Source organism: Hibiscus syriacus, unplaced genomic scaffold, assembly GCF_006381635.1.
Source record: "Hibiscus syriacus cultivar Baekdansim isolate YM2019G1 unplaced genomic scaffold, ASM638163v2 tig00005459_pilon, whole genome shotgun sequence".
Lineage (NCBI taxonomy): Eukaryota > Viridiplantae > Streptophyta > Magnoliopsida > Malvales > Malvaceae > Hibiscus > Hibiscus syriacus.
In genome coordinates, this window is record NW_024062058.1 from 2035628 (window position 1) to 2063434 (window position 27807).

At 32.3% G+C, this 27807-nt stretch overlaps 1 protein-coding gene and 1 pseudogene across 2 annotated transcripts; one reads left to right on the top strand and one right to left on the bottom strand.

The window, feature by feature from the left end:
* On the top strand, positions 1–27181 carry LOC120199643 (zinc finger protein CONSTANS-LIKE 13-like). 2 transcript variants are annotated; one of them, XM_039200680.1, is made up of 7 exons: positions 1–686; positions 1159–1371; positions 1956–2233; positions 2365–2466; positions 25091–25112; positions 26935–26945; positions 27171–27181. In XM_039200680.1, the coding sequence occupies exons 1-4, from the start codon at positions 147–149 to the stop codon at positions 2453–2455; spliced, it is 1122 nt and encodes a 373-aa protein (XP_039056611.1). In that variant the 5' UTR covers positions 1–146; the 3' UTR covers positions 2456–2466; positions 25091–25112; positions 26935–26945; positions 27171–27181. The 2 variants fall into 2 exon arrangements, with proteins under 2 accessions (XP_039056611.1, XP_039056610.1); XM_039200679.1 differs by lacking the exons at positions 25091–25112; positions 26935–26945; positions 27171–27181 and having other exon boundaries at positions 2365–2679.
* LOC120199642 lies at positions 3457–6252 on the bottom strand (annotated as a pseudogene).
* Positions 27182–27807: the final 626 nt, after the last annotated feature.

Consider the following 27807-nt stretch of genomic DNA (forward strand, 5'->3'; position numbering starts at 1 on the left):
GCCGTCTCTCGTTTGTGTTAGTGTTAATAGTGTATTAAGATTACTCTGCTTCTCTGGCTGTGTGTCGTCTCTTGGTTTCCGAATCAATGCGATCCCATTCTTTTGCTTTCTAAACAAAGTTTTCGAATACTTAACCCCAACACAGGATGAGTGATGAGAGGAACAACCAAATACGGAGGAGACTCTGTGATTACTGTGATCAATCCACAGCTCTTTTATACTGCAGAGCTGACTCCGCCAGGCTCTGTTTCTCATGCGACAGGGAAGTTCACTCTGCTAACCAACTATTTACCAAGCACTCTCGCTCACAGCTCTGTGACGCCTGCGACCACTCACCTGCTTCCGTCTTCTGCGAAACCGAGCAGTCTGTTTTCTGCTCCAACTGTGATTGGGAAAACCACAAGTTACCCTCCTCCTCCTTGCACAATAGGAGGCCTATAGAAGTCTTCACCGGGTGCCCTTCCGTGAGTGAGCTGCTGAGCTTTATTGGGATCGAGGGTTTGGGTGATAAACCTCCCTTTTCGAGTGAAGTCAAACTTGGCTGTGGAGATGGTGCTGAAGATTGTGATGGGTTGTTGGAATTGTCTAATTGGGGATCTCCTGTGATTTCTGGCTTTGATGGGTTGATTCTTTCCAGTGATTTTGATCATGGGTTTAAGCCTACGGATGTCCCTCCTCTACCAAAGGTTTAGTATCTAGTTAACCCTTTCAGTCTTTTGCATTTCTTATGCGTCTATGTTGGCTGGCTCCTTGGAAAATATGAGAAAGAAGTTAAAAGATTGCTCTTTTTATGAGTTCTATGCTGGTGAAGAGTTAACAGTTTGTTTATGTATTCACTGAAATTTGGAATTTTGGGGTTCTTATCAAATTTTAGTTTGTTCTTTTGTTTTAGAAAATCATGTCACTGAGGTTTGCGGTGTTTTCTGTGACTTGAACAGAACAAGTGTTTGAGTTAGTACGGTAATTAAAATTTTAATGCTCAAGTTCAATAAGCCAACTGGATTTTATTGAGGCTTTGCTGCCTTTATTTTGGTTGTGGTTGTTTAAGAATTACTTGAAAGAAGGATGAATTGTGTACCATTAACTGCAAATCTCTTGGATTTTTGTGCATTGTGTTATGAATATATAACTGTTGTGAATGAACTGTCTTTGAATCAGAATCGTAATTCATCTTGTGGAAAACATAAGGAAGAGATATTTCATCAGCTACATGAACTGGCAAAGTCAGAACCCAATCCAAGCTTTGAAAAGGCTAACGTTGAAGCCACTATTGGATTCCAGTCACTGATACCAGATGCTGATAATTTTCAGCTGGGAAGTGTGCAAATGAGTTGCAGAAATGATGATCCTATTTCATTTCCTGCCGATAAGGTCTGCATTTTCTTTTCCTCTAGTGTTCACCTAGATATAGAACATTCTGAATATAGAGCCGAGGGTTATTATTGTTTTAATTCGAGATCAACAAATGGTTGTTCGGCTTTGAGATACGAATACAATAGCTCTGGAAATCGAAAGTGCATGCTAGCCATGGAAAAAGTTTCGTTTTTCGTTGTGGGGACGATACTGTGAACAATTAGCACTTTGAACTTGTTGTCATTCTTAAAGATGCAAAGCCGATGATTTATCAAGACAATATATTCTAGCTTCTGCAGCACGTTTAAGTCTTGTTTATTGGCCTTCGTTTCCATTTAGAAGGAGTTTAGGTTGACAATTAAATCAGCAAAGAAGCAGATTTATTGTTCCTTGTTTCTTTTTATGCCTGGAGAAACAAAATTATTGTTGATTAAGTTAATGCATTTAATCTTCAATGTCTCTCAACCAAACCACTGGTGTAGTAATAAAAACACTTGCGTTGTATTCAAGTCTAGATTGACATAATGTCTGATAAAAAAGATCTTCATTGGCATGTTCAAAATATAAGCGCCTTCTTGATTAACTCTGTTCTCTTCATGCAGTCAAGTCCACTACAGTGCTTCAAAGATAACAATGTAGAGCTGGCCAACCAAGCATTTCTACCTCTTTCACAGTTAAGAAGCCATACAGAGGAAAATGCTGTGGTTCCAAATAAACACGTCGATTCTAGCAGGAACGTCAATGTGAATATCGACCAACGGCAACATCAAATTGCTGCAGGAACCACATTAGCACCTCCAGTGGTTGCTGTCCACGAGTTAAATAGCCAGGAGAGAGAGACTGCAATCTCACGCTACAAGGAGAAAAAGAAAACAAGGAGGTATTTGCTTTCACTTTGTTCCTTACCATCACATCTTTAATCCGTATTCACTTTAAACCTTAGTAATTGGGTCTCGAGTTTTTTCATATATTTGGAAAATCTTTGAAGAATTGTTGTGTGACACATGACAGATATGACAAGCAAATAAGGTATGAATCAAGAAAGGCTCGAGCCGAAAGCAGGACAAGAATCAGAGGGCGTTTTGCAAAGGTGCAGCGTTGAAAACCATACTGTTAAACTTGGGTCATTTCTTGTTACTAGAGAATGTTTTCCCCTTTGTATTCCTTCTTCCTTAGAAGCTGAAGCTTTAGGGTACATCAGGTTCCTCACTTGTAAAATATGAATTTTGCAAATAGTGCCAGTGTTAAGCTTTTATAACCTGTTATATTGAATTGTAAAACCTATATATAGTACTTAGAAGTTAATATATTGTTTATTTCTTTGTATTATTTTTTCTTATATATATATATATATAAATTGATCACGACTTATATATTGATTTTTAGTGATTGTTCGTTATGATGTTTATTTTTGAACAAGAGAGTCTGACTGAAACAAACTGAGCCAACTAATCTAAACTGATTGCTAAAAGTACATAGGCCACACAAATGGACTTCAAAATAGTAAAATTACATTACTAGTCCTTGAATTTCTTAAACTTCATAATTTGAACTCTAAAGTTCATAAGATGTTCTATTTAATCCATATCTTCACTAATATTTACTCAGCTTTTTCAAGTGTCTCTATATGTTTGAGCACTGCAATAGAGATAATATGACGTGAAAAAAAAATCAACATCGCTCTTAATTTTTAAATCACGAAAAGAAATCATGATTCTCTAATTACTCAACTTTCATATAATTTATCCCTTAATAAAAACAGCTTTTAACAGAACTGAACCCATCATCATAAGTATTGATGTCCTGTCCTGGAGACACTGTAACATCAGAGAATTTGACCCTACAATTATGAAGATGATGATATTGATAATGACCACAGTTGAAAGTTTATACGAAAAAGGAACATCAACAATCATTAACTAACAGAGAATATTAATGGTGGGTTTTGATCCATCATAAATACAACGAACGTGTTCACATCATCATCTATCCCTCTCAGTAATCTGCATTGTTCCCCTATTTTTTCAGTTTCAGTTTCTTTTCTCCTCTTTTTGTGTGATTTTCTATCTCAGTTTCTGAGATAATATCTGCGTTTTCAATGATGATATTTTATTATTATGTGATGTTCCAATCCAAAAAGATTATACAAATGGCATAAACATACAACAATCTTCATGGTAACTATGAGGATTGCAAATAAAAACCCAGGCTAATAATACACAACTGGAGTTCCATTTCTTTATTGATCAACGCTCTGTATTCCAGATGGCCCGGCCACGACTAAAACAATTTCAACCAGGTCTGCAATTAGATTGAGCAAGGGGCATGTACCTCATCAAGTGAGCTTTAACATGTCCGGTCTCTCTCAAGAAAGCTCCAATGCAGAATCTTCATCCATGGTCCAAACAAACGGAGGCATGTCGGGTCTTGGCCCGGCAACTGATCTATATGTAGAGCTTAGCGACTGGTTGGCTTTCTGGTCTCGAATCTGGAGGTCCCTTCTCATCCATAACTTCGACATTCAACCTGCGCATCTTCTGGCCTAGCATCTTACACGCTCCGAGACTCACCAAGCAAGAAGACATCCAAAGGGATCGCATTGTCTCCAGCTTCGCAGCGTTCTCCAATAGAGCCTTGTCTCCAAAGGGACAATCCATGATCTCTAGTTTCTGGAGCCTATCACACCCAGAAAGCACATGATGGAGTCCCATATCAGTTTCTCCTGCAAATGCCAGAGACAGCATCTCTAGCTTTTTTGCGTATCTCCCAATATATTCAAACACGCGATCCGTGAGGAGACCGGAGAGGGAAAGGCGCGTCAGATCCTTGCAGTGCTCAACAATGGCTCCAAAACCAACATCCAGTGGCTTGAGGGTCTGGTAATCAGCCATTGTTGGATCAAGAATACAAAGACGAAAACATATAAAGTTCGGATGGTTCTGGGCAATGGTGACTAAAGCTGCATTAGACATTTGGCGGCAGAAGTATAAAACCGACCGTAGCTTAGGACAACCCAAAGAAACAGCGACAAGGCCTCGTTCCGTCAAGGATACATTTGGCTCTGCACCAAACGGGTCAGATGGAAACACCCTTAACTCCTGTAGGTCCTTGCAACTAGATGCGAGTGTTTCAAGGCCATTATCTTCGATGTAATCAAGTACCTGTGAGCATAACCGAGGGTTATCTAATGTAGCATACACAATCGAAGAACCAATTGAATGACGGAACATGTTCCTAACACAGTTCAAATGGAATCCTTAGATCCCATAATGTCCACAATGCTACCGTAATGAACTTACCAGCAAGCGTAGCAAACTAGGACAGTGGCTTACAAGCTTGGTAAGATCGGGATTCTGTATGGTAGCATAGCTTAAGTTCAATGATGTTAATCCAGAGCAAACAGAGTAAATAGCTGGAATATAAGCTGGGGCCGCATCCCAAAACCCGGACAAGCTCCTTAGTTCCTTGCAACTTGAAAAAGCTTCGGCCAGGTTCGAGAACACATCAGGGCGTAGCTCAGCCGCATAGACGCCAGTGCCGAATTCAACCAGCTGTGGTGCACAGCGTAAAATGTTGGCGATCTTATCAAGGGGCACTTCACGGTTGAGCAAAAGACTCCTCAAGTTGGGACATCTACCCACTAGGCGCTCCAAGGCCAAGAAACTAACTTCATCCGATCCTAAGCAAGAAATGTTAAGGGACACAAGGGATGTGTATGTCTCGGGAAAATGATTGAGCCAATGTCCAGCCAAATCATCCACTTCACTGTCTCTCAAGTCCAGCTCTCTCAGATACCTGCATCCAGAAACCATACTGATTCATATAAACGTGCCGAACGTCGAAAACAGAATCTTCAGTACCGACAAGGAAAATTATTGCTGCCATCACTAATTTACAAAAAAGATATTCATCATTTCTAAACGCAAAAACAAGCCCACGTTTCCCAGGAAGTACCCATCCAAATATCTGAAAACAACTCCCAAAAGGAAAAGAATCTGCAGATAAAGAACAAAACAAGGGAATCCTAGGGGGAAAAGAAGAACAAATTCCCATAGAGACCCAAAATTTAATTTTTTTTTATCTCAGTACAAAAACAAAGAAAAAATCCAAACAGCAAACGTGAACAGAGTTCAATCAAACTCACTTGCAGCTACCAGCAATGGCGGCGAGTCCATCGGTTGAGAACCCTTCACAAGAAAAAAGCACCAACACTTGCAAATTCTTAAACGACTTAGCAACAAGCTCCAAGCTTTCGTCTGTGACGACCATTCGTTTAAGCCGAATCTCTTCGAGCCAAGGATAGGCTTCGGCCATTTCAACGATCCATGGAAGCACGTAGCCGCCCAGCCGTCGGGTACGAGATTGAAGTCTGCAAAGTGCGGTTTCCCTTTCAGCTCAATGGATATGATTTCCGGGAACCGTCTGATCACCATCCGAGGACTAATGGCGTAGCAGTTCCCGACAAATACCTTCCTCCGACACCACCGTTCGATCTCGTACCACGATTTACACCACCGATACCGAGTTCCGGTCTTTGTTTGATTGTATGAACGAGCAGACGTGCTCCAGCACCTCGTCTGGGAATGAATACGCCGTTTTCTTCTGCATTATTAGCAATCGAATAGAAAAAAGAAAAAGGAAGGCACAAGCACGCAAAGAGAACTGAAACTTTTTTATTAAAAGAAAGAAAATTCTCTTTTTCTGCCTTTGGGTTTGGCCGGTACTTTGGGTGCTTTAGGGTTCATTTTCAGATCTGAAGCGCCATTAATGAAGCTTATACAGGTAGCAAAGATTAAGGAGCTATAAAGAGAGACAGCGAAGTGAATTGACAGGTACAAGAGAGGATAAGGATTTTTATTTGCGTGCTGAGACGAGGGGTTAGATTTTAACCATGGTTAGATATGGGTCAACTTCTTCCAGCACTCTGTGGTCTGTGCTTTTTTCTCTTGAACATTCAATGTCAATCAACAATTAATATACGTAACTATATATAGATACATAGGTCCGAATTTTCAATGATTTTCTCTGAAAATCCTACCGAACCCCAATCCCAAAAAACACTGTCGCCTCGATGAGACCCCCGACATTGCCGACATTAGCCATCCCTGATCCCAAAATTGGCTTCTCCCACATTTTAGATACCCCATGAAAACGGATCAGCAAGCTTCCCTTCCTCTCCCTGCAATCTCTTATAGAGATAAACTAATGAGTGACTTAACCAACGTCCGACCTACTAAAGAGGAGATTATCGATGGGGATGACAACGATATATTGAACGGAGACGTAAACCCGTTCCGTCATCGATGGACTTATTTCAATTGAATTCTCCAAACGTGTCCAATCTCTTACTAAAAAAAAGTCTCGCTCAAACTGTCATCGTCAAACTCCTTGGACAAGGCATCGGTAACACAACCCTTTGGAACAAGATGTATGATCTCTGAAAGCCCTCAAAACCTTTTAAACTGATGAATATCGAAAACAATTATTATCTTGTCACCTTCAGCACTTATTCAGATTACTTGAAGGTTTTATCTGATGGCTCCTGGATGATTTTCGGTCATTATCTCACTATTGAACCTTGGTTGTCGGATTTCTCTACGTCACAGCCATATCCTAGCAAAGTCATCGCTTGGATCTGACTCCCTGGCCTACCAGTCACGCTCTATAAACGTAGCATCGTCACAAAAATCGGTGAGTGCATTGGTCCGATCATTAAGATCGACTATCAAACCAAGTGTGGCCGAAGAGTGCGATTCGCGAGAATGGCCATAAGAGTCGATCTTAACAAGCCCTTAGTGTCCAAGATCTCCATCAATGGCCGGATTCAGATTATTGAATATGAATCCTTACATACGGTGTACTTCAGTCGCGGTACCTATGGCCACGTTAAGGACACCTGCTCGAAGTCACAAACTACCAACGATCCCCCCACCGCTTCCGATCCTATCAATGTCCCGCCCAAGCCCGATAATATACCTTATAATAATTCACGAAAATATTAAAAAAAGTTTTCCTACGTAAACTAAAATTTAATACAATTGGATCTTAAATATGTCACGTGAAAGAAGTATGAGGGATTTCATTTTTTTGGTAAATTACATAATTTCTTACTAAATTTTATTTTATTTTCTATTTTATTTACTTTTAATTTTGCTCAATTTACTTACAGAATGAAAGTTAAATTTGGACTCAGTGGGTCGAGATAAAGTGAATTATGAAATCTTGGACCAAACAACCATCATCTACGGCCATTCCAACACTGGCAAATAATGGACAAACATTTTTTGTTTTTTGTTTTATATTTTAAATTATTTTTAAAAAGATAATAATAATAATAATAAAATAAAAAATCAGAGTGATCAAACATGAGCAATTCGAAAGTTTAATGAATGAAATTTGATAAAGTAAAGTAAGAAATGATGTATTATACCCTTTTTTGTGTGAAGGAATACTGAAGGGCATTGGGTATAATTCCACTGGTGGGAGAGATGAGGCCATATGATGGACGGTTGGAAGGGAAGATCTTATACGTCGGCAATGAACCGGAGCCGCAGAAAACGGGTGTTATGTAAGAAGAGCATGGGTTGTAAACGAGATAAGTCATATAGTAAGCTACTCGAGATCGAATCGATCAAGATTCGATAAATACACAGATCGAATGGACTCAACTCGAGTTCTTAACAAGTCGAAACATGCTACTTGATACTCGATTCAAAAAACTCGTGAGCAGCTCGAAAATATAATATATTAATATTTTAGTTTTTTTAAAAATAAATTATTAATAATATTAACATTTATTTGTTGATTTTTTTAAAAAAATACATTAAGATTTTCATGTATTTAATGTTCATGTTCAAGTTTGAGTTTAAAGTTTCAATCGAGTTAACTTTAAGAAAAAAATTTCATTTCGAGCCTTTTAGAGCTGCTCACGAGCTTCAGTTCAAGATTTCGAGTTTAAGTATAGTTTGAAAATTTTAAAATCGCGAGTTTTTGAATCGAATCAAGCTCCATTTTAAAATTTTCGATTCGAGTTGAGTTCGAGTATTACACCCGTGGCAAGGGCAGATGTTCGACGAGATTTTGGGGGAATATACCCGGAAATGAGATGTACGAGATTTAGATGGGAAGGGGATGTTAAAGTGTGGTGATGTGTAGGGAAATTATATCACAACTTATCGAGTATTTTAATTATTGTTATTACTAAGTAATACATATATTAATATTCTCTATTCATAGCAAACGGAAATCTTCAGAATTTGCACACACACAAAAATGTATTAGTGTATCTCAAATTTTCAATTAAGTTCTTTTAAAATTTTGTATTAAATTTTAATTTTCAAAAAATACTTTTAATTAAATATTTCTAATTAATGTTTTAATTATAAGTGTCTTATTAATACATCAATCCGTCTCTACCAAAGGCCGAATAACATGGATAATATATATACTTGGTGAATAGGAAATCCAAGATTATTAGAGTATCTAGAATACACGGTTGTATTTTAGAATATGCAATGCGTGCATATGCTCCTAATATAAGCATTGTGTGTGTGAGTGAACTGTTAAAGTTTGTTATGAATGTTGAAGTCTGTTTTGAATCTGTTATAGAGGCAATGTAAACTTGAAGGCACAACTATTATATAAGCTGGTGTAATGCAGAGTATTAGTTGACTATCAATAAAAAGCTTCATTCGGTCATCTCCTCCATGGCAGCATTGTCACATGGTATCATTCGCCAAACGTCATGACGTCATTTTTTTTTCTTCCGCTGTTTCCATTCTTCATTCTGTCATCGTTTACTGAACGAGATCAGAGTCGCGCTCACTGCTATGCCTTCCGCTATCATCGTTGCGGTGTTCGGATATTCTGTCATCGCTGTTATGTTAAGTCATCTACGCCTAGTACTTCCTCTGATGTACCGTTATGAGGTTCTTCTACATTCTTGCTTGGTCTGGTTTCCGTTCGTTATAGCTAGCAATATTGGAGTCGTGGAGATGTTTTTTCGGTATAATATTTTGGCTCTCGTTGGCGGTGCGCCGACTAGAGTTATGATCTGGGATGACCACCAGAATCGATGCATCGGGGAGCTTTCGTTTCGTTCTGAAGTGAGATCATCTCGACTCCGGAGAAATCGAATCGTAATCGTTTTGGAACAAAAGATATTCGTCTATAATTTTGCTGATTTGAAGGTTTTGCACCAGATTGAGATTATCGCGAAACCAAAGGGACTCTGCGCTGCCTCTCAGGGGTCCGGGTCCTTGGTTTTGGTTTGTCCTGGATTACAGAAGGGACAAGTTAGAGTTGAGCATTTGCTGCTTGTAAGTTGTTTGACAAAATTTCTGAATGAGTTTTTATGTGTGCCAATGGATTTGTTTCAGGAGTTAATTTCTTCAAATATGTTTGAACCGAATTCTGCGACTCTTGTTAGTGTTCTTTCTGCCTGTGCACACTTAAAGGATCTCCCGGTTGGAAAAGTAATCCACGGGTATATTCTTCAGCATTCTTGCTTATATACAATTACACCGGTGTCAAATGCCCTTGTTAGTTTTTATGCAAAATGCAATGACATAGGAGCCGCATATCAGACATTTCTGATGATTCCTTGGAGAGACTTGGTTTCAAGGAATTCTATTCTTGATGCATTTGCAGAGTGTGGATATGATGCTCAGTTTCAGGGACATTTAAATTGCATGTTGGGGGAAGGATTTAGGCCAGACTTCATCACTGTCTCAGCTATCATACAATTTGTGTCCGCGTTTCTAGTCGAACGGAATGAAGCATCGGCACTTCCGATTTAAATCGAACGGAAGGAAGCATCGGTACTTCCGATTCAAATCGAACGGAAGGAAGCATCGGCACTTCCGATTCAAATCGAACGGAAAGAAGCATCGCACTTCCGATTCAACTAGAACGAATGGTTTGCTAAATCATTGTCCAAATCTTCATTTGCGCAATTTCAACCCAAAGTGTAGGTTTTCTCATTTGCTTAAGGAGAAGGAAAAGAGTAGGGAGAATAATAGATTATCTAGAATACACAATTGTATTCTAGAATATGCAATGTGTGCATATGCTCCTAATATGAGCATTGTGTGTGTGAGTGAGCTGTTAAAGTTTGTTATGAATGTTGGAGTCTGTTTTGAATCTGTTATATAGGTAGTATAAACTTGAAGGCACAGCTATTATATAAGCTGGTGTAATGCAAAGTATTAATTGACTATCAATAAAAAGCTTCATTCGGTCATCTCCTCCATGGCAGCATTCTCACAAAGATGCATGAAGATAATGATATAATTATATATATGGCTGGCAGTCTGGCACGATCGATGAGAATACTTTTTCTTCCTTTTTTTAGTGAAATTAAAAAGATTGGATAAACTTATACTACTTTATTATAAAATAATATTACGGAGAATTCCCTTCTTGTTTTGGCATTTTCAAAGCCATTAATTTGCATGAACTATACGACTCACCAGTCACCGCCAAGCCTATCCACACTTCTGTTCGTTTGGTAAATATATTAATCTAATGTAAATATTTTTTAAAATAATTAAATTAATATTTTTTTAAAATTATTTTATTTTATGTGTTTAATTCGAGGAAATATATCGAGGAAATATATTTTAGAAACATATGGAGATTTCTCAAAAATTAAAGATTTTATGATGTTTGGATATATAATTCGATTAAAGGTGTTTTCTGTTATTTAGTTTGGTTTTGCTTCTGGAACGTCATCGCTACTGGGTTAGAAGAAATGATAATATTTCCCTCCCAGTTAAGCTAAAATTAATTTGGATTATGTTTTTGAACCCAGTGAGAGAATGACAACTATTGGTGTTATTGCTCGTGACTCTCTCAACCAAGCACTTGAGGAATGATTACGGCATCACTAGGTTGTGTTGAAGGTGGCTTATCGGAGATTCACACTTTAGTGTTGTTCTTTGTTGGCTAGTGAGTATAGTTGGACCCATGTCATATTCGAATTAGACTTGACGCTCGTTATTAACAAGTTGTCTCGACAAGAGGGGATCTATCCATATTGGGTTACCGCCTTTTGGAAGCTCGTAAGAAACTAAGGTGGTGTTTGTTTTTGCAGAGGTAAAAAGTCTGCAGTCTGCGGACCATATCTGCAGACGTCTGCAGCAGAAGAGGTGGACCAAAAGTCTGCAATCTGCAAGAAGAAGACTGTTTGTTTTTTAACGTTTACAGACTGTTAAAATAAACTGAAATATAAATAAACTGATTTTTAAACTTAAAAGAGTTTTGCAATACTGAGATTTAAATCATTTTAGTTTTACAATACTGAAATTTAAATAATCCATACAACTACAATAATAAATTTTTTTAAATAAATCAATTCATATTTTAAAATAAATCAATCTATATTGAATAAATTATTTAATAAATAACCTTATTAAATTAACGTATGCAAACTGCTAAAATAAACTAAAATATAAATAAACTGATTTTTTAAACTTAAAAGAGTTTTGCAATACTGAGATTTAAATAATTTTAGTTTTACAATACTGAAATTTAAATAATCCATACAACTACAATAATAGTGATAATTTTAAAATAAATCAATCCATATTTTAAAATAAATCAATTCATACTAATAAATTATTTAATAAATAACCTTATTAAATTAACGTCGGCAGACTGCTAAAATAAACTGAAATATAAATAAACTGTTTTTTTAAACTTAAAAGAGTTTTGCAATATTGAGATTTAAATAATTTTAGTTTTACAATACTGAAATTTAAATAATCAATTCAACTACAATAATAATTTTTTTAAAATAAATCAATTCATATTTTTTAATGTTCTTTGAAGAGGTTAGAAGAGCTTTGAAGACATAAGGTCACATCTGCTCCAAGAAGAGGACGCGTAGACGTTAGAAGAGCTTCTGTCTTCTAAAAAACAAACGGTATGCGAAGCCCAATGTATGCACGTGGTCTGCGCGACGCAGACATAAGAACTTTGAAGACATTTAACAGTGAAAACAAACATCACTTAAAGGCTAAGAGTCACTTCAAAGTTTGCTATGTTCCTAGATCTTGTAATTTTGTAGCTATACTCTAGCTATGAGGGCTCCTATGTCTAGTAATGCTTTGTATTTTGACTCAGTATGTCCTGAGTTTATATCATATGTTATATCCAACGATTATTTTTATGTTTATGGTATATAAGTTCGTAAGGCACTTTTTTCCCCTTATAGGCTTAGAAGGGGTTTTTAGTAAAACCATTTAAAAAAAAAAAAAGAAATAAAAAGGAATTATGGTTTTACTAAATGCCATTTTTCAATTTAAATAGCAATATTAACTAATATATTAAAATATTAATATTTGTAAAATGTTAAAATTTAATATTAAAATAATATATTAATATTAAATAAATAAAATAACATTAATCTTAATTAAAAGTTAAAATATGACTATTATTACTAAATATTATTTATATCAATATATTTATGATCAAATATTTTTTAAAAAAATCATTGAAATATTGAGATAAACAATAAAATATATGGTTTTTTTATTATTAAACTATTAGATTTTATTCTTAATAATTTAAATATATTTAGTTCAAGTATAATAATTAACGTATTATTTTAATTTTAAATATCTAAACCAATTTTTTCAACGTGCTGACTTAATGTTAATATAATTTATTTAAATTATTATTTAATGCTAATAGTACATTAATTATATACATATGTTTTTAATTAATCCAAGATGATTACACGAGATAATATCTTTTCTGAAAACTCACAAACATTTGACAATGTACGCTAAAAAATCATGCAATAGTTGATGCTCGAATCCGGGACATCTAAAAGTAACAATCATATAAATATTTTAAAGCTCCTAAATTATCATACTAATTATTTGTATTAATGTTTATGGTATTAACTATTATATATTTGTTAAACATTTATAGTATTAACTATGTCATAATAATTAAAATATTTTTTTATTAAAGTAAAATATATATTATTGGTATGGATTGATGTGGACTGCATTGGAATAGAGATGCGAATTACTTTTCTTATGGACTTATAGTCATTGATTAAGTTTAACACTCCATTTCTTATCCCATTCCTCTTTTGCGTGTATACATGAAATACGTGTTAAGTTGCTTCCAAAGTTGGGGTGTTACCAAATTTACAACAGTAGAGTCGGGGATCGATCGGAGAGTGGACGAAGATAGTTGTCTCTTTAAAAAATTTCAAACTATTATATATTAACTTTTTTATATTTTATATTAATGATTTATTTTAGTCGTCTTAAAATATTATAAGTCTATCCTCAAAAATTTTAAAAATGTATCTCTTACTATAAAATTTTATGCTTATCCTATTTATATTACATATAAAGCATGCATTTTAATTGTTTTTTTTTTCTCGTATAAATTGGTATTCAAAGTTAGGCTGGATGGTTGGGCATTGGTTGGGTGAAGTGGGTTTTCAAAAGGCAAATATTATTCAAGATTTCACCACTGATTTAGCTTTGACCTAAATTCCCAAATCCAGATTTGTAAATGTGCATCCAATTTCGGTGCTACCTACTTGATTGCAATATTTCCTCGGATTTTTTAGTTTACAAAAGAAAAAGAAAGACTTTTTGCAAAGATGTATTAGTGAGAAAAAAAAACTATACAGTTAGTGGGTCTGATTTTGTCTGTATATGTTTTAATTTAATATTAAAGTGTTGATTCGTGGATATGCATGTGCAGTTGGGCATCGACTTGTAAATTATGTTCTTGCCATGGACAACACGCATGCATTTTATTAATATAATCTTTTTACCGCTGAGATCATTTGATAGTAAAACTTAAATAATTTGATATCGTCGATATAACTAACACCGATATAATATTAATTATTGGCATAGAATATTTAAAGTAAAATTATTTTTAATACCATTTTTAAACTTTTAAAGCTTTAAATTGCTCTATGATTTGAAGCTCGTAAAACAAATTTTATGAACACCATTAAATATATGATCAATAAACAAACTTAGATTAGTTTTTTTATTGGTTTTCTATACCCGTGATTTATAATTAGAAATTTGACTTGTACATTTTCAAATTTTAATAGTGATATAAACATTTTCATTTTCCATTCAATAATAATAAGCTGGCAGTGGCAGGTAGTCAATATTTGGTGGGAAAAGTTGGCAATATATCGAACCCCTGTCTTATCCATATTTCATCCGGCTTGGAAACATATGCTTTTCTTCATGTAATTATTTATTAATTTGTTATGAAAAGGGAAATTAGGTTTTACAGGATGATTTATGATTTTATTTTATGCTAATTGCAGTGACCAAAAATAACTAAAGGAACTAACCCATCCAAGATTTCATCCCAGTTGGTAGCTTGCCTACCTATCACCAACAACTTCTATACATAATTTTATAATTTTATATTAAATGGTGACGAAAATAAATTATCAATAAAAAATATTAAATATCAGAATATAATAATTGAACGTACCCCAAGCAACTCTCTTGATCTATCCTTATACGGAACAACCATTTACATGCATAGAGTAAATAATCTACCCTCCCCTAAACGGGTTTGTTATAGATTATTATTATTTAAAAGATAAATACAATAAAAACTACTTTTTTATATATGATAATGTTTTTTTTTCCTTTTTAGAATATAAGATGTGCCATTCTCTTACATTTAATTTCAAATTTGTTTTAGAAAAAAGTGTCTTATTTATATTATTTTTGCTAAGTAACGTGTAATATAAAAGTAGATTTGGATCGTAAATTATATAATAAATATAAAATGGTCAATTCTATGGGACCATCAGTATTGTTTGCTTTGGTCTTTTAGTTATCTTTTCCATCCTTATACACAACAGAAAAAATTCATATAATAATGCAGTTCATAAATTATTTTTTTATTTGGTGTGATTGCTACAGTAATCCATGAGATCGCCGGCTGCTCCGAACGACCTCCATAGGTCGCAAAGTGTATCTTCGGCTAAAAGCCTAATTACCGATATAGGTAATCATTGTTATTTGGGAAAATTTAGGTAATCGTCGTTCGGAGCACATGACGACCAACGTAACGTAGGTCATTTGGAAGACATAACGACCTATGGGAAACTGTTGCATTCGCCCCAAATGGGCAAATAATCATTCGACTGCATTATCTGAACAATTTTTTTAATGCATTATTCCACAGATTTTGCCAAATTTCTATATATTTCTGATTTAAAATTCATTTTCGGCTCTTCTAAAATTATATAAATTCATGTTTGCTCCTAAAATTTTATAAATTCAAATTTGCCCTAAACTTAAAATCTTACACCTGTCCTTGCTTATACAACCAGATTTGTATAAGTCTTCTGATGAAATTAATTCAAAAGAGAAATCTCTAAAATGAAAAAGAAGTAAACTATATCGTTTGTTCGCAAAAAGGAAAAAGGAAAAAGAAAAGGAAAATCCACAACCACTCTTCTCTCACAAACAATATCTTCGAATTTGCGATTTCTTTGAACCTTCCATCTAACCATCCCTTAATAAGGGCGAATTTTTAATCGAGTTGAGTTAAAAATTTTAATTTATTCGAGTTGATAAGTTTTATTTTATAACTCGGAGTTGACTTAAAATTTTTTTGAGTCGAGTTGAATTTTCAAGTTTGTTTTTAAATTTAATTATCAATATTTATAATATTCAGATATTATTTAATTTCAATTTAAATGTTTTTTCATGATCATGTACAACACAAATATATAACAATCCATTCATGTGTATTTTTTATAAAAAGATACAATACATATATATTTCTTTCATATGTTGTATACATATATCATATAGAATTGAAGGACTCGACTCAAACTTGAAAATTCATCCACTAATTACTAAAATTTTCGAGTTATTAGAGTTGTATTTTACAACTCGACTTGAACTTGAAATTTTTCTAGTCTAGTCGAGTTTATGAAATTACAACTCGAAGTCATTTCGAGTCGAGTCGAAAAAATTAATTTTTCTAGTCGAGTTTTGCTCACCCCTATCCTGATCTAACTCTGATTATTATTAGGATATATGGAGTAGGGTAAACTACGTGTTTAAGTCACTCAACTTTTAGTGTATTTTTATTTTGATCATTTAACTTTTAAGTTCTATAATTTTATTATTAAACTTTTGAATTTTTCTCTCTTAGATCACTCGACCGCTAAATTTTTAACATCATTTTAATTTTTGGAAAATTTATGCAAGACCTCTATTTATTTTTTGGACTCCATTTTATTCACCAATGTTGAAGTATTTTGTTTCAAATTTAAAAGATGGTTGCTCAGTTTATGCATGCTCCATGCGATACACACTTTGTAGCTGTAAAACGGATATTAAGTTATTTAGCTGGTACGTTAAACTACAGACTCGTTTTCTCGCCAGCAGATTCTGAGTTAAGCGCGTTAGCGTTCGCTAATGCGGATTGGGGTGGTAGTATCGATGATCGTGGATCCGTGTCAGGACACGGGGTGTTTGTTGGTAGCAATCTTGTGTCATGGTCGTCCAAGAAGCAAAAAGCAATATCATGCTCGACCATGGAAGCCGAGTATCGCAGTATAGCAGATGCAGCAGCGGATGTTGTTTGGGTGGAGGCGTTGCTTGCAGATTTAGGTGTACCTCGACATAGACAGCCGGTCGTTTGGTGCACAATACGAGCGCAATGTCATTAAGTGCGAATCCTATATATCATGCTCATACCAAGCATGTTGATCTTGATATACACTTTGTTCGAGTGAAGGTGGAAGATCGACAACTTCAAGTGAATTATGTTCCAGCTACTCACCAACTTGCAGACGGTCTTACAAAATCACTATCGAAAGGAGCATTTGAAGTTTTTCGGGACAGTGTGTGTGTTCTACCGTGCTGAGCAAATAAAGGAGAAGTGAAGAGAGTAGGGGGAATAATGGAATAGACTGGTTCTGGTGTATCCTAGGTTGCATTCTAGTGCATGGTTGTTCACGTATAATCTGTTGGGTAAAGTTGTTAGTGCGGTTAACAGAGGTTAAGTTGTTAGCCTAGGTGGTAGTGAGTTGGTTTAACCACTGCTGCTTACTATAAATGTATTGCTTCTCTCTAATGAGAAGCGAAGTGTTATTCTTCCTTTCTGTTACTTCTTGTATTTTTCTTGTAAATCCAATACCTCATAAATCATCCAAACTATTAAAAAAAGCATTGAGCATCCCTCAAACAAAATCTTATCAAAAAGCCCAGGAAAGACTAACAGCCTAAATCATTAATAAACATATTGGGCCATAAGTCACCAAACCGCCCCTTTTTAGCTTCAGCAATAAGCGAAATTTTCGACCGTTGTCGAAAACTTTTGTCATAAGCCCGCGCGCATACGCTCCACATAGTTTGAATATCTGAAAATTTCTCTTTATAATCACGAGTACAGCATAGTTCTCTTTCGTATATCCTTACAACCATTTACTGTAAAACCCGACACTTCAGTTTCAGCGATGTGCAAGAATATGGAAGCTTCACAGTGGTGGTGGTTTCGTACTCGTCACGGCGGCTCGAATCGTTCTCTGTCTGGTAAATTATCGGATTCTGTAAGGACTTTGCTTTTTTTTTTCTTCTCAATTTACTTAAATGATGTGAGAATGGCAGAGTTAGATAACAAGACGAAGGCAATGCTAAAACTGATGGAGGGAGATGGAGATTCGTCTGCCCAACGTGCTGAAATGTATTGCAAGAATCGGCCCGAGTTGATTAACGTGGTCGAATACCTCTACCGGTCTCACCGTTCACTTGCAGAGCTGTATGATCGGGTTAAGTCCGGACATAGATGTCGTCTCGTAACAACATTGGGATCCCCATTTCCTTCCATCAAGTATATCTCAGATAAAACCTATGATAGCTGCTCCAATACATTGGATTCCGAAGTCGACGACCCGGAACACGAACACGATAGGGACATGTTAAGAAAACAAGATGTTGAAAATGAAGATAGGACCTTGCTTGACGAAGAAGTAACCGGAGATGTTCCAAGGGAGGCCGGGGTCGATGAGGCTAGGAAGTTAAGGGAAGAAGTAGAGAGATTGAAAGAAGAAAACGAGAATCTGAAGGCTGAATCGTTGAAGAAGGATGAAGGATGAAGGATGAAGGAAAGAGAGAGGTGATTCGGCAACTGAGTCGATATGATCACTTAATTATTTAATTTGATCCTCAATATTTGTACACTCAATCAATTTATTCCTAATTTTAATTTTATTTGATAAATTAATCATTCAATCAGGAGGTGACACATGTCAACATATAATTATAAAACATGTCACCTCCAGATTAGATAGAGAATAAATCAAAGATAACTTGTGTTTGAGGAGTTTGGACCTTGGTCACTCGCGGGAAGAAGAACACTTAAGCCACTGGGCTAAATGCTTCATTTGGTTAAGTATTGCAACAAGCTCTATTTATCTTATAATATTGTTAATGCTAGAAAAACAAAGAAATAAATACATTCAAATGAGGATTCGAACCTAAACCAATTATAAAATATAAGAACACCAAAATAAGTTAAACAAATATAATATTTTTATAATTAAATAGATTATATGTATTATATATAAACCGCATTTAATATAAGATTTAAAATTTAAAATAATTTTATACTTATTTTTAGAAATATAAATATAAAAATAACTGAATTTAATTTAGAAATAAAAAATAAAAAATTTAATTTTAAAAAACATTGAATTTAATTTAAAGATGTAAAATTAATATATTTATTTAAAATTTTAAACCTTGTATTAAATATTACTTATAATAGAAAGAAAATTTTAAATAATAACCCTCTTAGCTTTTTTTTCAATATAAACCTCTTGGCTTTTATAATAGAAAGAAAATTTTAAGTACGATTCAAACACGATCGTATCCAAGTGTAAAAACTAATCACACGAAAAAGATTAAAACCAAATCCAACAACACAAACAAATGATAGATTCAAACAAATATCATTTTTGATAATAAAGAATAAATATCATCAACACTAATATAAAATTACATATAACAATGATGATTTGTAGATAAAATGAGTCCTCGTTAAAAAAACCTCCCTATAGATCCAAATCGGCCAACATAACTAAAATAAATACCATATTCCAGATTAACTTGAACGATAGACTAATCGGTTGGCCATCGCATGACAAGAGAAGCGATTTGATATTTTCTGTTAAAATCAATTAGTCTTGCATGTAGAAGCAATTAACACATAAGGATCTTGATAGGGTAATTAAATCAACGAAATCAAACTCATGGCATAATTATCGAGAATTACAGTAAAAGAAATGAAAACTTACTTGATGATTCCATTATGATAGTTGAATATCCCAAAAGAAAGAAATAGTAAATGTTATCCAGTCCCAATACTGTATAATCCTCAATTCGCCTTGTGATGATATCAAGACTTATTTGATTATTGATGAAAGAATCAGAACCCAAAACAGAGAGATTGTTCTTGTTTTATTTTTAAGAGAGAAAACGAGAAAACCTTGAAAAAATTTATCTGCTACGTGAGCTTTTAAAAAAATTGATTACATCATGTTTTTTAAATCACAAAATAATCGAAAGGTCAAAAATAACTGAAAGATTCCTCTACTTTTAAGTTACAGATAACATCACTCAAACTTATATTTTCACAATATGGGACGGAAGGATTTACACATGATAATTGCCTCCTCAATACTACACTAATCATCACCATATGTACAACAACAACAATTATTAATTAATTAAATTATATGAATTAATTAGAAATATATATATATATATAAAAGGTAAAAAGGTCACTGTTGCTCATGTAGTAAACTTAATTTGTCATTTTTGTTTTTATCATTTTTTCCATCAATTTAGCCCTCAAAGTTATTTATGGTGTTTATCATAAACCTCGAAGTCATTTTTTGACTAACATAACCATTAGTCTTATGTATTTTTCAACACCAACAATTTTCAGATCAACCAAATATTATTGACGTGGCTTGATGATGATATGACATTTATTAAATAAATAAATAATAAAATATTTACTAAATACAACGGTTAAAAAAAATCCCCCAAAGTTTGACCTAATCCCTTTATCTCACTTAAATAAATAATAAAACTTTGAAGATTTGTTCTAGCCACTGTGTTTAATAAATATTTTAACATAATCCCTTAATCCATAGATACAGAAAACTCACAGTTCTGTTAGTAAAAAATAGTCAATAGATTTTGAGGGCTAGGATAAACACCATAGACAACTACGAAAGCTAAATTGATGAAAAAAATGATAGAAACGAAAATAATAAATTGAATTTACTATAGGTATAACAGTGACTCCTAAGCCTATATAAAAAAACGACCTAATACAAAAGTAAAAGCAAGAGAACGGGTAAAATTTTAATTTTATAAGTGAATGTTTGAACAATTCACAGATCAATAACTATTTTTTTAACAATACAGTTCAATAAATTTTTTTATAATACAGTTTAAAAATTTTTAAATGTTCCATTGGATGTGATATTTAATATTTAGAAATTAAATAAGTAATCAATTATTATTTGTTAATTGATATATTCGTGGATGAGTTGAAAAAGTCTATTAATGAAATTAAAATGTAGCCACCTGTTTCTTTAATTAAAAATAATAATCATCTATAAAAATGTATTTTCAAACAATAAATTTATTTGTCTTCCGGTTCAAAACAAATCAAAAGGGAAAAAATCTTCCAGCTCAAAACATGGGCGATTTTACCGAAATATCACTCTGACATGTAATAATTACCTGTCAGACATCATTTCTCTTAATTTTATCGATCTAGTATCATTTCTGACAAAACACGGATCAACCATCCGTACCTTATCCAAGTAGGCGCCACGTCAAGACAGTCGTGTCTCGTAATTTATTTGTCTTCCGGCTCAAAACAAATCAAAGGGGAAAAATCTTCCTGCTCAAAACATGGAAGGTTGTCGAGAGAATAATTTGATTAGGTAAAGAGAGAGAGAGAGAGAGAGAGAGCTTAAACAGGGAAAAAATTAAACTAGATTGAAAGAAATAAGAGGCGGCTAGATTATAAATTTCATATTTTTAACGACTTTAAATAAAAGACTAAAAGTAATGGTGGAATCAAAATTTAAGAGTTAAAATAAAAAAATCAGATATAATTTAAAATTCAATTTACCAATAAAATATATATAAATATATATATATATATATATATATATTATCTTTTGGTTGACTTCGAATATAAAAGACACCACGCAGAATCTTTAGGACATATAGAACAAAGCAGCCTTGCTTTTAAAGTTGACTTTTTTAAAAATAATAATATAAAAACACTTGAAACAGTCTCTATATATATACATTTTGATTGAGAGCCAATGAAACCTACACAATATGGTTGAAAATTATGTTTGTTTGGTAAGCCTAAGATTTAATCATACTTATTAAGGAAAGAGTGAACTTCTTACTTTGTCAGTCTATTCATGTCATCATATAAACCACCATTCAAAGATTTTATTCTTAATAGAAGTATCTAGTTTTATTAAAAGAAAAATACTTAAAAGTATAGTAAATGTTTACAATTATAATAGTAAATTAAATACATAATTAAGATACTTTTTTATAATAATTGACTTAAGAAATTAGTCACTTGAAATCATACAATGATCATATAAGAAAATATTAGTATTTTGTGACCAAAAATTGATGTCACAACGAACGTCTTGTGTTACTAAATATCAAATGTGATGATCTATATATTTTCATCATGTATTGTTAAACATATAGTGACATTAATAAATAATGTCATGTTATAATTAATATTTAATGACAATAGTTATGTCACCAAATAATAGACAATTATATAACTAATTATCACTAATAATATAACGTTTTTATTGTATGAATGACCATAACAATATTGTTACAATTTCTTTGTTGAAAATTTTTATTTTTTAAAATTAAAATAAATAAATATTTTTTTATAAAGGACTTCACTTTTCATAAATTATAATAGAGGATAAAACTTTTCACAAATTACAAATACAAGTTAAAACTTTTCACAAATTAAAATAAAAGACTGCATTTTTCATAAATCACAATAAAGAACAAAATTTTTCACAATAAAAGACAAAATTTTTCATAAATCACAATAAAGAACAAAACTTTTCACAATAAAAGACAAATTTTTTTTCTAAACGTCACTGAAAGCTTTCCCACCAATTTTTTTGGAGGCAAATTTTAGCTCTAAAAATATAATAAACAAAACTAATGACCATTTTTTAAATAGTCATAAAATACATACCCTCAATCATTAAATGTGATGAAAACAAAAAAAAGGTCACATTTAGAGTATATTTTATGACATTATACGCAACTTCATATAGAAATTGTCATAAAATGATAAAATTGTTGTAGTGTTAATCGAGGCGTCGTCAAATCCAACCCTAAGAAAAAAATAAAACGAAAAGAGCAATCAAACGACAAAAAAATGCCATAAAAAAGAAAAATATGTCATAAATGCATATAAAAGCGAGCAATACACTAACGGAGCCGGTATACAATGAGGACATGACACCCCAAATTTTTTTGGAAAGAAACCTTTATAAGTTTAATCTAAAAATATTTTTTTAGAAAAACAAAATTAACATATTTTGAAAAAAAAATATTAACATCTTTAAACATAATTTCACACTCATTATTCATTTTTATTCATTTAAAAAATATATTCATATAATTTCTAAATTTGACACTCCAAAATACATTTTAACTAAATTTAACACTCGAAATAAATTTTTTAACTTTGCTCATGATACTATAAAAACATAATTATTAAAAATAAGAAAAAGAAGCAAAGATATTATATAAGTAAATAAACGGAAAATAATAAATACGAATGCTGACAAACAGTACTAGAGCTGGTGCAGCCGTTAGCCAGAAAAAAAATAATTTTGAAAATAAAACGAAAAGAGCAATCAAACGACAAAAAAATGCCATAAAAAAGAAAAATATGTCATAAATGCATATAAAAGCGAGCAATACACTAACGGAGCCGGTATACAATGAGGACATGACACCCCAAATTTTTTTGGAAAGAAACCTTTATAAGTTTAATCTAAAATATTTTTTTAGAAAAACAAAATTAACATATTTTGAAAAAAAAATATTAACATCTTTAAACATAATTTCACACTCATTATTCATTTTTATTCATTTAAAAAATATATTCATATAATTTCTAAATTTGACACTCCAAAATACATTTTAACTAAATTTAACACTCGAAATAAATTTTTTAACTTTGCTCATGATACTATAAAAACATAATTATTAAAAATAAGAAAAAGAAGCAAAGATATTATATAAGTAAATAAACGGAAAATAATAAATACGAATGCTGACAAACAGTACTAGAGCTGGTGCAGCCGTTAGCCAGAAAAAAAATAATTTTGAAAATAAAACGAAAAGAGCAATCAAACGACAAAAAAATGCCATAAAAAAGAAAAATATGTCATAAATGCATATAAAAGCGAGCAATACACTAACGGAGCCGGTATACAATGAGGACATGACACCCCAAATTTTTTTGGAAAGAAACCTTTATAAGTTTAATCTAAAAATATTTTTTTAGAAAAACAAAATTAACATATTTTGAAAAAAAAATATTAACATCTTTAAACATAATTTCACACTCATTATTCATTTTTATTCATTTAAAAAATATATTCATATAATTTCTAAATTTGACACTCCAAAATACATTTTAACTAAATTTAACACTCGAAATAAATTTTTTAACTTTGCTCATGATACTATAAAAACATAATTATTAAAAATAAGAAAAAGAAGCAAAGATATTATATAAGTAAATAAACGGAAAATAATAAATACGAATGCTGACAAACAGTACTAGAGCTGGTGCAGCCGTTAGCCAGAAAAAAAATAATTTTGAAAATAAAAGACGAGTTTTATTTACAACTATTCTAAGTTTTAAAAAATTACATTAAAGTAATTATCATATTAACGTAACGTTTATTTTATTTTCTTTATTTTAGCCTTTAAAATAATCGACACGGTCATTTTAGCCTCTACAGAATTAATTTATTTATTCAGTTTGAAAGAATTATTCAATTATAGTATCAATTTTGAATAACCAAATAGAATAAATCACTTAATTATATTATATGTCTATACTTAACTAATATAATTTTAATATGAAATCAATCAATCTAATTAATTAATTACAAATTTATTTAATTTACAACTATTTTTATTTTATTTAAAAGATATTGAAAAACAAAATTTTGTATAGTTTGGCTGGTTCAGTTCGATTAAGAATAAATTCAGTTTTTCTGTTCCAATTTGGAATTTAAAATCAATTTGATTTATGTAATTAAATTAATTTATTCAGTTATTAATATATAAAAACAAAAAAAATCAAACCTGCCGAATCTATATATTAAGATAGATAGGATTTGACTTTTGATTGTTTGGAAAATAGCTAGCAAGAAAGATCAAGTCTTGTAAAAGAAAATGCATCACCATGGATTAATTCCTCAGTGTCGCACTGCACTCCCTCATAAGTTTGCATCACCATGGATTAATTCCAAAGCATTATTTAAAAAAAAATGCATGAAAAAATGCATGAATATGCATGAAAAATCAGCCGTCCACATGCATGAAAATGCATGAAAAACCAGTCATCCAAATGCATGAAAAAGGTGGGTGTCGCAAAAAGGTGGGTGTCGCATGGTATTTCATTGCGAGTTAGGGTTAATATTTATAATAGGCTTAATACAAAAATAAGTAATTAAAGAATGTCTCGAAAAATATTTTAGTGTATAAATAATTTTTGCTAAAAATAGGTGCATAAAGTTTTCTCCGTTATACTTTTAGGTGTTTACGGTTAAAAAAAACTGTTAAGTGACACGTGTCATATATATATTTTTTAATAATATTTTTAAATAATGTTTTATATTTAAAAAATATAAACGTGACACATGTCACTTAACGATTTTTTTAACATTAGGTACCTAAAAGTATAACGGAGAAAACTTTAGACACATCTTTTTAGCAAAAAAAAATCTTTAGACACTAAAACGTTTTTCGATACATTCTTTAGGCACTTATTTTTGTATTAAGCCTATTACAAATATTAACACAATTGATATTTAATTAAAGGCTTAATAACAAAATAAGTGCCCAAACTATACGACTTTTCCCAAATAGGTGAACTAATTTCCGTCTCATCTAGGTATCTAATGTTTCAAACGTTACCCATTTAGGTGTCTGAGCCGATAACAGTGTTAATTTTTCCCATTAAATGACACGTGTCACAACCTGATAATTTTAATTTTTTTTTTATTAAAAATTTAAAATTTAAAATAAATATATTTTTTAAAAATAGAAAACACAAATTTTGAAATAAACTCAAAACTTTGAAAACCTTCATTTCAACCACTAAACCCACGCCTACCGCCCCGATGACCAAAACCCAAGTCGAGCTTTTACCAAGTTTTGACCTGGTCGAGTTTAAATTGCTCACGAACTGCTCAACTCATTAAACACTCCTATGCGAATGGGTGCGAAAATGTTCTTTCAATATATTTATTATGAATTATGTCTTGTGATTTGGAAGATTAAAATCACTTTATTCTATCACTCATATGAATTATGTGACTCGTTTAATCCTTCATGTCTTATAACCCACTTCATATAATATATTTACAAATATCAATTAAATAAATATGTCAACTTTTTATAAAAAAGTGTGAAATATACGTCACTCGAATTCTTATCAAATATATGATATTATTTTAATTATCGTTGTTTTAAAATAATAATTATTATTTAAAAATCATTTCTTTGATGCAAGTCTAGTAAGAATTTTTAATTGAAGTCTTTTAAGAATTAAATAATCTAGAATTGATTAATTCAAGGCTAAATGCTTAAATAAGTGCTCAAATTATACATTTTGTGCGAAATAAGTGCCTACATTTTTTCCCATCCGAGTGCCTATTTTTACAAACGTTAGTATTTTAAGTGTTCGAGCTGTCAAAGACGTTAGTTTTTCCCGTTAAATGACATGTGTCACAACCTGATATTTTTTAAATTTATTTTTTTAAAAATATTAATATATTTATAAAAAGCCCTAACTTTCCTTATATTATAAAACAGTCCCAAAATCCTAAATCCTAACCTTAATCTGCCGTCGCCACCCTCTCCGGACACGACCACTGCCATTGACGTAGTCCTTGCCATCATCCTAGTTATATGCCGATGTAGTTGTTGCCGATTCACCATCGAAATTGCGTAGGAACGTTATGGGTTTTTGTCACCGAGGGAGAGGAGGTCGGGTGGAGCTTATTCGACGGGAAAGGGCGGCATTCGGCATAGGTTTAGGGGTTGGAATGAATGTTTTCAAAGTTTATGAGTTATTTTGAAAATTATGTGTTTTTTAAAAATATATAATTTTATTTTTTTAATTTTATATAAAATTTCTAAAATTACTAGGTTGTGAATCGTGTCATTTAACAAGAAAAACTAACGTTGTTGACGGCTTTGGCAACTAAAGTACTAACGTTTGTAACGTTAGTCACTCGGATTGGCCAAAAAATGTAGGCACTTATTTAGCACAAAAACATAGTTTGAGCACTTATTTGGGCATTAAGCATTAATTCAATTGTAAAATTAAAATAATTCAATTACCAAATAATCCATATAATTTAACTCACAAACTAAGTCATATTATAATGGTGTTATTATATTAAAAACCCCAATTAATTTTTTTAAAGAATAATCTCTTAGCAGATTTGTTAGAAAAATACTACCCAAAGTGTACACGTAGGACTAACTCGCGTCCTACCCAGTGAGTGAACATGTCTTGTTTTTTACAGGATACAAGGTATTATGCATTTTTCAGATTACACAATTTAATATGATTATTTAATACCTCGAATTCCCAGAACGCAAGGTCCCTAAGATATTGAACCGTCCCGAGAAATTTATCGCGAAAAGTATTCAATATACCTCACATTTTCCAAAGAGCGAGGTATTTAGTTTTTCCAACAAACCACAAGTGCTTATAGGCATGTTTGGGTATTTAATATCGAAATTTTTGTAATTTATAAGATTCTTCATGTAGTATTGGAATTTATCTTCCAGTTGAGGCCAATATAAAAACATACAAAATATTATAGGCGAGTTAAAAATCACGTAGAAAATGATACCCAAGCTTGTTTTATGCAAAAATAAGAAGATACAAAATTGTGTCTAAAATGGATCCAATGATTGGTTTTGTGCATAGAGAACAAGCTAAAATAGCTTGATAGATATGATTAGTATAGGCACATAAGAGACATTTTAAGCGATGTAATAATCGTGTTGAAAATTGTTCGAAACAAAAGTAGTACAATGAAAAAATATAATAAGTTTAAGGGGACGAGGT